The sequence below is a fragment of the Clupea harengus genome, chromosome 4, assembly GCF_900700415.2.
Source record: "Clupea harengus chromosome 4, Ch_v2.0.2, whole genome shotgun sequence".
Lineage (NCBI taxonomy): Eukaryota > Metazoa > Chordata > Actinopteri > Clupeiformes > Clupeidae > Clupea > Clupea harengus.
Genome location: NC_045155.1, coordinates 16,319,169 through 16,329,949, shown reverse-complemented (window position 1 = coordinate 16,329,949; position 10,781 = coordinate 16,319,169). Strand labels below are relative to the sequence as shown.

The 10,781-nt window shown below is 41.2% G+C and overlaps 1 protein-coding gene across 1 annotated transcript in view; it reads right to left on the bottom strand.

Moving 5' to 3' along the window:
- Nucleotides 1-9,342, bottom strand: part of znf217 (zinc finger protein 217) — a 14,935-nt gene extending 5,593 nt beyond the window's left edge. The window contains exons 1-2 of the mRNA XM_031566414.2: nt 9,133-9,342; nt 4,126-5,826 (exon numbers count right to left, since the gene is read on the bottom strand). Of these exons, the coding sequence (XP_031422274.1) occupies nt 4,126-5,467 (1,342 nt within the window). The 5' untranslated portion in view covers nt 5,468-5,826; nt 9,133-9,342. The remainder of the gene's footprint in view (nt 1-4,125; nt 5,827-9,132) is intronic.
- Between the last annotated feature and the right edge of the window lie 1,439 nt (nt 9,343-10,781).

Sequence of the window (10,781 nt, the reverse complement as noted above, 5' to 3'; positions counted from 1 at the left end):
GCCAAGGCCCTTGTGGATCCTGACAGTATTGCATTTCAAATTGAATATCCCATTGGTAAGTCTGCAGCATGGATTTTTCTATACAGTGACAAATTGTCATGTCTCAGCAAATGTTTCAGATATCAACACCAAACTTGGTATGCACGTGGAAGACACTACAACATGTCCCCATGTGCAAAGGCAACTTCATATCTTCAAAAATGATTGATATAAAGCAAATTGCATTAATCGCTAACGCTAAAATAATGCTTTACACAGTTTTCATTCAAAAAGTGATACTCTGATTCAATCACAAGTTCATATGAAGACACTTGAGAATGTTTAGTACACAAATCTGAAAAAAAGTTGACTGTAAGATGAAAAGTAGATTTTTGGTGAATATTTGAAACAGGCATGCTTGGCTAATTTCCAGTGTAATGTAACCGGGTAGCTTTAGGACCCAGTTATGATTAGGGTGACCAGACGTCCGGATTTTTAATGCACTGTTCGGCGCAGCATCAAGCCGGACGCATATTTGTCCTCCTTTTTGGAGTTGGAGGTGCAGAACCCAGCTTGACCGCAGCAGAGAAAGTGATTGTAACCCCCCAAAATCTAAAGAGTTATGTCTGGAAATGTTTCGGATTTTGGTCAGTTGATTGTAAACTTGTTGAGCCTACAGCTAAACTAGTGTGTAAGCTAAGTCAAGCTAGAGTTAGCTAACCATTCAACAACTAGCAACTTGAGGCTACATCTCCAAAATGTGCACCCAAGTGAATATGGCCTAATATGTGGAACTTCAGCGAAACAGCCACGACTGGATACATATTTTGCGCCGTCCGCCACAAGTTCGTTGTCTGCGGCACGACAGGAGGCCTGCACGCAAAAAATGATTTCGTTCATATGAAAGGACATGAGGCCGATCACTGTGGTGGATGGGATAGGCTTCATGGAGTTCTGTGAAGCACTGGAACCGAGGTACCGTATCTCATTTTATTTTACGTTAACAGAAACATTACTTGTGTGAGCTAGTCGCTACTGTACTGACTGTATATTGCATGAATAAAATAGATTAGATAGGCTGCAACAGCTTCATGCACTGGTTTGATTATTTGCCGTTTCATGCCAAGGAAAAGTTTCATGTTTACCACAGCCCAGCTCGCTCGGAGCGTTCAATGTGTGAGCTAGTCGCTACTGTACTGACTGTATATTGCACGAATAAAATAGATTAGATAGGCTGCAACAGCTTCATGCACTGGTTTGATTATTTGCCGTTTCATGCCAAGGAAAAGTGTCATGTTTACCACAGCCCAGCTCGCTCGGAGCGTTCAATGTCGGTTCTATACTGTAAAACTTCAATTAATGTTAATAATATTAGTTTCAATCACTGAATGAAGCCTGCCATATTTGGGACAAGAATCGCGACCTTAAATTGCTTGCACGAAACTCTTGATCAGCACTCAGCATTTGTTTATTGTTGTCGTTCATTTAAACCGATGCAGAGGGCGCGACGATAAGGGAGGGAGAGAGAGAGAAAGAAAGAAAGAGTGCGTGTGTGTGCGAGTGAGAGGCCAAGGTCTACGGTCTTGGCCATTAGTTAATTTACTTATTTTTGTGTAGGTAATATGTTGTTAAATATGTTAAAACTTAAATAAATTACCTATACAAGTAGTTATGTCTCGTTGTATTAATTTATCCTGTTATTCACGTGCCTTAATGCGCAACCAGATATTCGAATATGTTTGAATATATGTGTTTTTTTAAAGGGAATATTCGAACGTCATTTTTGAGCAATTTTGACAGCCCTACTTTGCAGTGAGTGTGTTTGCCCTACAATGCTAAAAAGTTGCAGTCAAATTTGGCAAAATTGCTAGCTTATGGAGAATCGCCTGCGTGCCATTGCCATACCAGGGTCCGTAGGCATATTACTGCTAAATGTAGGTTTGCCTGAAGCCGCCCAATTTCTACTGTCTGCTGAACTAGTAAGTAGCTTATTTGCCGTCTTGTATGTTGCACTTGCTTGGTGTTTGACTGTGTTAGGACAGTTGTTGACTAACTAGTTTGTCATAATGTCAAAGTCAGCACATTTCAAGAGATTTCGTTAGTTTTAGCCGCTAGCATATCGTTAGCAATTGTTCCGTTATGCTACTTTAATAAGACCTGCAATAGTTTAAATTGCCGTGTTGTAATGGAGTCAATTATTTGCTGCGAGGTTTACTGAATGCTTTAGGCATTAGCTACGTGTACTTCAGGTAGGCTGGCAACTCTCTTACTACATCCATAGTAGCTAGCATATTTGCATGGTGTTCAACCTGGTGAGCTGTAGCCTAATGTTTTTACCACATAGCGACAGACTCCTCAGCCGTTGACGTGACTGTGGACGAGTGTTGAGCAGCGAGGTTACAATTCAACAGCCCTCGGTATGTTTTGTTACATAAGTTAAGAACATTTATATAATGATGCTGTTGCTATTGTGTAACTAATACGGGCATTTCTACCACAGGTAGTGTCCAGCAACTGCCACTGTTTTTCCCACATTAGTTTCTCATTGTTTTATTTCTTTCTGTTTTGTTTAGCTTAAGGGCCTGTTTTGTGTGCGTTATTATTTTGGAGTTATATCTGTATTTTGAGCCTTGGTTATGCTAGGCTTGCTAACCTGGTGACACGTTTTAGTACACTTTGCAGTGAGTGTGTTTGCCCTACAATGCTAAAAAGTTGCAGTCAAATTTGGCAAAATTGCTAGCTTGGATATTATCTTTACATTTAGATGGGTTGGTGGTTACAAACAATGAGAATGCGCATGCAGCTTCAAGGCAGAACAATGCCTACCATTTCACCTTTACTGTATATGTTCCATCCAACCCCCCTTTCTGAATAAAGTTCCATTGATCTGATTTGTTGCTATAAAAACCATTTTAGCCAAGCTAACTAACATTGTTTTTAGCTAGCTGACATTACCATTCAATCACAAACAAAACATGAATAGAAATAACTTGCTAACAGGGTCCTCACGTTTAATCAAAAGCTTGTAGTGAGATGCATGACCCCCCGAGACAAGCTTTCATGTTAATAATACTGTTGGTCACCCTGATTGTGCATGTTGTGTAGTTAAATGGGATGAGAGAGTCTGACCATGATAAAGTATTGTCAAGCTGCTGTACCATCACAAGGTACACTTGCAAACAGCTGGACATTAGCTGTACCTTGGTCCAGTTCACTGCATGCCTCTTGTCAGTTGTGTATGACTGAGACTAGAGAGATGTCAATTCAGGGAGAGTTCCTATAACCATGGATTTTTAACCAGTTTTGGGAAATTTTGAAAACAGTGTTATTGTGTGGGACTATGTTTTTTAGGCTACTTCTAATCCTCATGCGGCCGCCGCATTTATCCCTTGGCGTGACCTGCACTGGGAAAGAGGGAAACAGCATGGATGGGGAAAGTGTGTGGGCAGAGCAAGCAGTAGTAGTACATAACCTACAAACGTCCTTTAGTGAAGTGTATCCTCACTTTCATACAGTTATTGTTGTAATCAAAGCTTTTAAAGAATGGATCTCTGCATTAAGGGCCTGACCAGAGCACAGGTGGCCTGACAGAACACGCTTCAAAGTTGTCACTTTCAAAAGGGTGGCATTTTAACCCTGTCAGTCCAAAATGTCTAAAACTTGGTACCCATGACTTATTGCTCATGGGAAACAAAAAAGTCTCAAGAACCTATAATGTCACCAGCATGGATATTTCTCGACAGTGACAATTTGTGAATAATTAAAAAAAAATGACTTCAAATCAGCCATTGATCCAATTATCTGTCCAATGTTGTGTACATGTATGAAATACATGTCAGTGTCATGTCAATTTTGTAATGATTGGAATGTTGAGGAGGAACCCGCCATTGCTGCCTGCAGCTATATTTAGTTTTTGTTTTTGAATAAGCAGTGCAAAACACAGTCCCTATTTAGCTTATTGCTTTACATTTAATGTAAGTTTGTTTTAATAAATTCTGTATTTTCAGATATATTTCTATGAAAGTGCATGTTTCTATAAAAGACATGAAAAGGCTAACCCACCACACTTGGATGCACCAAATGTTAGGAAAGTGTTTTTTGGATGGTTACAGCAGTGCAGATGTGTGTGTAAGGCCACCATCTTACCTGAAAGGAAGTTGTGACCTCGCCTGCCATCCTCACAGCCCTCTTCTGCATACTCGTCTGCTCTGTCCAACACTGTGCTGTCCGCCGAGCCGGTGCTGTAGGCCTTCCCATCCAGAGAAGGGGTCGGGCTCTCCGCTCCGACCCGCTCCCTCTTGTGGATACGAGAATGCAATACCAGCTGGTGGTAGGTGCGGAAAGTCTTTCCACAGTCCTGGCAGTGTGTGGGCTTGTCCTTCCTGAGGCTTTTCTGGTCTGGCTCTGGAGATGGTGTCTCAGCTCCGCCGGGTTTCAGCTGACTGCGGAGGCCATCCTTTCCGGCTCTCTCCTCTCTCCCCCCTTGTCCAGAGCCCCAGATCCTACCAAGCTCCTCCTTGTCTGAGCAGGAATCCTCATTGTCTGATATGGAGTCCGGGCTGAGCTCTTTAGCCACGTTCACCCCTGTTGTAATTTTCCCCTTGGTGGCCAGCTGCCAGGCCTGGTAGGTGTTGAAGGGGTTGAGGGCGATGCCTCGGCTGGCCTGTTGCTCGAAGGTCTGAGCTGCTGGCTGCAGCTGGAACATCCCCAGGAATGCATCCTGGGAGGTAGGGGTCTCTTCAGCATGGTCTGGGCGTTTTTCACAAGGCCCTTCCTCCTCTTCCTCACATGACTCTGGCTTGTGGCAGTGTACCCTGCTGTGCTCAGAAAGTGCCTTAATGTCAGCAAAGAAAAATCCACAAATCATGCACAACCGGTAGGGCGACACCACAGTGGGCGGGGGTTGGTCCTGCACAACCTCATTGATGGTGACTGGACCGTCAGGGTCTTGTAGGGTTCGGCCACGCACCTTCCCGCCATGTGTGCGCATATGGTTCTTGAGGAACCAGGGCTCCTTGAAACGGCGGCCACATATTGAGCAGCAGTAGCTGTAACAGTCCTTGTGGCTCTTCATATGAATCTCCAGGTCAGCAGAGTCTACCACTTCCTGTCCACACACCACACAGCTCAGCGGCTCCTCCTCGAGACTATTTGGGCCGCAAACATTTTGTTGCTTGGGACGTGGCCGTTCCCCAGGGGTGCGGAACTCGGCCTCCACCCGTAAAACAGCTGGGCCAAATAGTGTGGTGGGGTGCTCGGACAATACATGTGGCCCCAGCTCCTCATGCTGCTGAAAGCTCTGTTCACAAAACATGCAGTCCATTGGTAGGGTGGTGCCTACTACCTGGACATCGCTCTTCTGTGCAAGGCTGGCATGGGGTGTCATGCTGGAGCTGGCACCAGGCATATTGGCACTGCTGCTGCTGAGGAAGTCCTGTCCTAATCCATCAGGACTCTCCATAAATGGGATTAGTGGGTGAGTGGGCATCTTTCCGCAACTCAAAAGTCGAACTCCAGTGGTACTGCAGCTTGACTGAATGCCTCTTCACCCTTACTTGACTGAAAAAGTACTACAAATGCCTTCCAATGTATGGTCAAAGTAGGAAGTCTCTGGATAGACAATAAAGGATTTTTTTCTCTCCCCTCACTTCAGTTAAAAGTCATGTCAGAAAAGTCAGTTTAACTGTTGCCAGAGAAGTTGGAGCATGGTTCTACAGCTAGCCATGATGTTATAAAAAAGTGGAAAAACTGAGGCAATTAGGCTTGATGTGAAGAAGGGTCAGTGTTGGATGAGATCTTCTGATTACGTGATGTCCCCCCCTGGTGTTATGGTCCAGTACTCCTAGCCTGAATAAACACACAGATATGTTGTTGTGAATACACAGAGAAACAAACCAGGAGCCTGAAGACATTACTCACAATCGCATAGTCTTTCTTTTGATACAAAGGTGCAATTCAAGCAAAGATGTGTCTAACATTTTGCTAAATCAGAGACTGTTCTATGTATAGGCATAACACTACAAAACGTAAGAACCCCTATTATTTTACACAGCAGCAAGTATCTTGAGAAATCAAGCTGTTGCCTCAAAGTTTCACATTCTCACTTTTAGAAGTAAGCTTAAGGAAATCAATCACCACAGGAACAGGTTTGTTCTGGTTACTTCTGCCAACACCTCCATGCTAGACAAATACTAGAGATGAATAATCTTAGCAAGAGCAATTCTCTGCACAGACTCTGAGTAAGTATATCTCTTGATTGTGTTATTAGAATGCTTTCCAAATGGCAATTCAATCTCTTAAATTACTTTATATTCATTACCCATTCAGTGTCAATTATTTTCTATTTTTGCCAAAAGGAGAGAAATACATCTCAGGTGACTGAATTTCCCGTTGTGCCCACAATTGAGAGCTTGCTGAAACAAAGAAGCCAATGCCAAATTGACTCCCTTCCTAGCCTTAAACCAGGCGCTAAGAAACTGCAAATAAAGGTGAGGTGATATGCTAATCCGTCAATCTCTCAGGCCTATTTAATACCACCGTGGTGCATACCAGGCTGTGTTTAAGGTGTAACCAAAACAAATGGCAGGCATACCAAATACTGAAAAGCACAGGCTTACATTAAATGCTAACTTTTTTTAAAAACAGTTCAAATATGAAATAAAAATGTATAGATGCCTCGGATATGTGGATGCTACTATATTGGAATACTATAGGGTAATTTTTGGCACTAAAATGTTTATCTGGGTAAAACATTAGGCAAGGTGGAGTTGGACAAACAGCTTTCTTTAAAGCATGTCTAAGAGACCATGTCTAGCAAAAAAACAGCCAATTTCTTGATTAACCATGGCCAGTGTCACTTGAAATCAAATGGTTTCCTTTTGTAGCATACTTGGCAGTTCCACTTCAGTAACTTCTAGAAAGAAAGCTCTTTGAATTAGAGGTCAACATGTCGAATTAAGCTCCACAAACACTGAGCTTCCTAAATAGTTCATAATGGAAAGAGCATTTGTTATGTGGTTACATTAAAATGTATTAATGTGTAATATATCTGAAACGTTAGAAAATCGAGTGTACACGCCAAAGCAGTAATGCAAACTCCTGGTTTAACTTGTTCCTAGGGCCAATCTCACTAAAGCATTGATAACAGTGTGTTAATAAGTCAAAGATAGAGAGAATAGAAACCATCAGCAGACAGAACATTTCAAAGAAATGAGCAATTCACACAATCTTCAAACGGGTGGTTCTCTCGCCGATGCAATCCATTGCATTACAGTTTACTCACTTTTCGTTGTTATGAGACAATTCGATATGCCAGACCTATAACACATCATCATACGTAACCGAGCATGTTTGTGCCTACCCAACACAAGCGTATTCAAATTTACGCCACAGCACCTACGTTGTGTCGTGGTTGGCCACTTGAGATCGACGGTGATCTTACGTCTTCAACTCATACATTCCAGAACTGCCCTATTCAAATATATAATCTCAAAATGTTGTCTTTGACTGGATCTCAAAATAACTTTTTGTTTTCTTTTGCAAGGACAACTTAAGAGTCATTGGTATTTAAAGACTCACGAAGACAGTTCGCTACAAACTGTGAAACGGAAGTCTTGAAACGCTTTGTTTCTCGTGAATCGATGGCTTCTATTCTATAGGATAACTATAGCAAACCTTCCACTTACATAAAACAGAACGGTGGTGACTTATAGTTTTCAAATTCGGTCTACTCTATCCATAACGCTGAACGTCAACGTTAAGATAACTATCTACTATTGTTGTAACTGCTTAACGGTATGATCTCCAGGAACCCTCTCTGACAATGATTTGCATGTATTACACGAATTAAACCAATATTACACCTCAGAAATAGGCTACAGGCAAATCACTAAATTTAGACTCTCATGTGGAGCCTACCTGATCATTCGTCCCCCTCTAGGTGGAACCAGAGCCCGTCTCCCCTATTAGAAATTCTCTAGAAAAACACTAAGATGATCTGATATGAATTCACTTCCTGACACGTGCGTTGAGACGTGTTTGGAACAAAGTTAAAGTTATTCTTCCATTTGTGATAAGTGGCCCCAGGTTGTTCTGCATACCCACAACGGTTAACGTTCCGATATTCAAAAATACACAGAATTGAAATGTAATGTAAACACAGTAAAGGCAATAAGTCACAAGGCAAATACGACCGAATATACTACAACTACGAGGTGACCAAATGCCCCATCCACAGCAAAAAAAAATATTAATTTATTTTTGACATTTTGTGTCACAGTAAACAAGCAGTGAAATACTGCAGGTTTGTCAAATTAAGAGAACGAACTTCAGTATTTGCCTGATCTCATTCTTGCATGTGTTATTCCAGAGCTCTTCCAGGGTCTCTTACAACAACGTGATGAGAAGGACAATTGATGCCCTAATTCAACGGTTATTGGGTTAGCTACCTAGCATGGTAGTAAATATTACTTAAAGATTAAGACACCTGGTAGTTATCACATACAATGTCCAATACTACTAATCAAATAAAACTATGACAAAAAAACTGGTTTAGGATAGATTTGATAAAATTGTGTACATGAACTGGACCAATAGGTTGGCCATACCTGTCTGTTTTACAGACACGGTCAAAAGAGTTACTAGCTTGCTAGCAATGCCCCCTTACACTTGCCCAATACTAAAGCTGGATGAGGCTGATTTCAGAGTAGACGGACTCTGGTGAATCGTTTGATCAATTAGGCTTAGCTCAATTGTAAATCGACAAATAAGTGATGGTAGGCTATATGTTGGGTACGTGCTCAAGCTCACGCTTATTATACAATTAGGGTTAAAGTACTTCGACTACGAACTTTTCTGTTGTTTTGATGCTGGTAGAAAAGCGAACTAAGCCATAGAAGTTCAGTGCATGAAAAGGGCATTCAACAAACAGTTCCTGCTTTGAGTGCAGAAGAGGAGCTCTAAAGTTCCACATCAGCTTCCACTTTCAACTTGATGTTAACGAAAATGAATGAAGACATTAACCATAACTAGAGTTATACATAATGAACACTATAGAAAACCGTTCTGTAAGAAAGACACATTTAAAAGTTACTTGGGCTAGCTATAACGTTTACGTTAAATGTTTAGAGTGTCTAACAGAATGGGGAAACTCACCTAACAGGTTCTGAGAATCGTATAGTTGCGATAAGAACAAGGGTTGATAGAAATCTATTCTATGGTAAAGTCAGTTAATCATAAGTAACGTTATAATGTCCGCTGAAGTTTTGTCCTGGTTAGCTAAGTTAGCCAATTGTTAGCCAGCCAGATTGCTTGCATTCAATGTTTGCAAATCTCTCACTATGCAGCTGTTGCACTGAGCGCGCTCACTCAGCATATCTCTGCGCGTTCATGGCGCAACAGTAGCCTACAGTCACGTGGGGGTAGTTTAATGCACTTCTAAATCTACTCTTTTACAAATTCGGTAGGTAACGTATTGTAAAATACAGTGGCTTAAATGGATGCGTGCACTTCTGAAATTGTTAACTTTGCAGTTCTATGGGCTAGACAGTCTAATTAATTTTCATCACAAAAGTGGGTGGTGCTAAAACCTAGTCAAGTAGGAAATTTCACCTGTAAATTCCCCAAAAGTGCAAGGAAATCTTGTAGTTTTAAACTAGTTTATAGTTAACGCTATTTGATTTATATATATATATATATATGTGTATATATATGTATCGCTCTCTTCGTCTGGGCTATGCTAACGATATGGTAGACCTAAGGGGTATGTGGAATCTGGGCCGAATTAGACACAAACAACTGTTTTGATACAAGCTCAATTTCCCGTTTTACTCGTTAGTGACTTAAAGAGGTGATAAAACTGTCTTGTCATTGCATGTTAGCATGTTTTTGATATTTTCGTTTTAAGTTGCAGGGTAGCCTACATTGTCATTGGTTTCTTTCCTGTTCTAAAATATTCATCGTAACGCAACGTACAGCCTATGGATTTCAGTTCAACTGAGTTTGTATTGGCCAATGTAAAGGCTTGTCTGTTCACTCAGTGAAGTTAGCCAATTAAGTGTTGCTAGAGAATGTATCTGTAGTATTACCCTAAACGTGAGGCTGGGGGAGTGGAAAGCCATACATTTCACACCAACGTTAAGGACTTGTTCAGCACTACGCTTTTATTTCGACAAGCATCACATGTATATTTGCATTAAATTGTATTCATCACCTGCATTTGGCCTATGGCATGGCAATGTATTTAATGCCAGGAATTTATTGTAGGCTAGAAAATCGTAGAAGAATGGATGGTTAGAATAAATAACGCTGGATCACATATGAAAGGGACTTGAGAGTTAGTCTTTGAGTCTTTTATCTTACCGTTAAAAGCATGACATACAAACTGTCTAATGTGCTGACACTGTAACAGTGCAGATACATTGTTTCATAAAACACTGACCCTCTCCTAGGTAGTGAAGACCCTTTCCACTTTTATCACACATGTAAAAAAAGAAAGCCCCCGCCTGTGCCCTTCCCCCACACTAACACCCACACCCAAACCTTTCAACAGCTTGTGCTTCTTTCCAGACTATTCATTAAACTTCCCTTTTGTCCTGTACATAACTGACACAAACTTACAGTGTTGTGACACGGTTCTGTAGTTGTAAGAAACAACTGCCTGTTAGCCAAGTGTTCACAGTTGTGCTTTACATGCCCTATTTTAATCATGTTTACTAAGACAAATGTTTACTATTGTGTTTTTTGGAGGATATCCTGAAAAGAAAATCTCTGCAATTATTTCATTAAGAGAGTTTCACTATAGT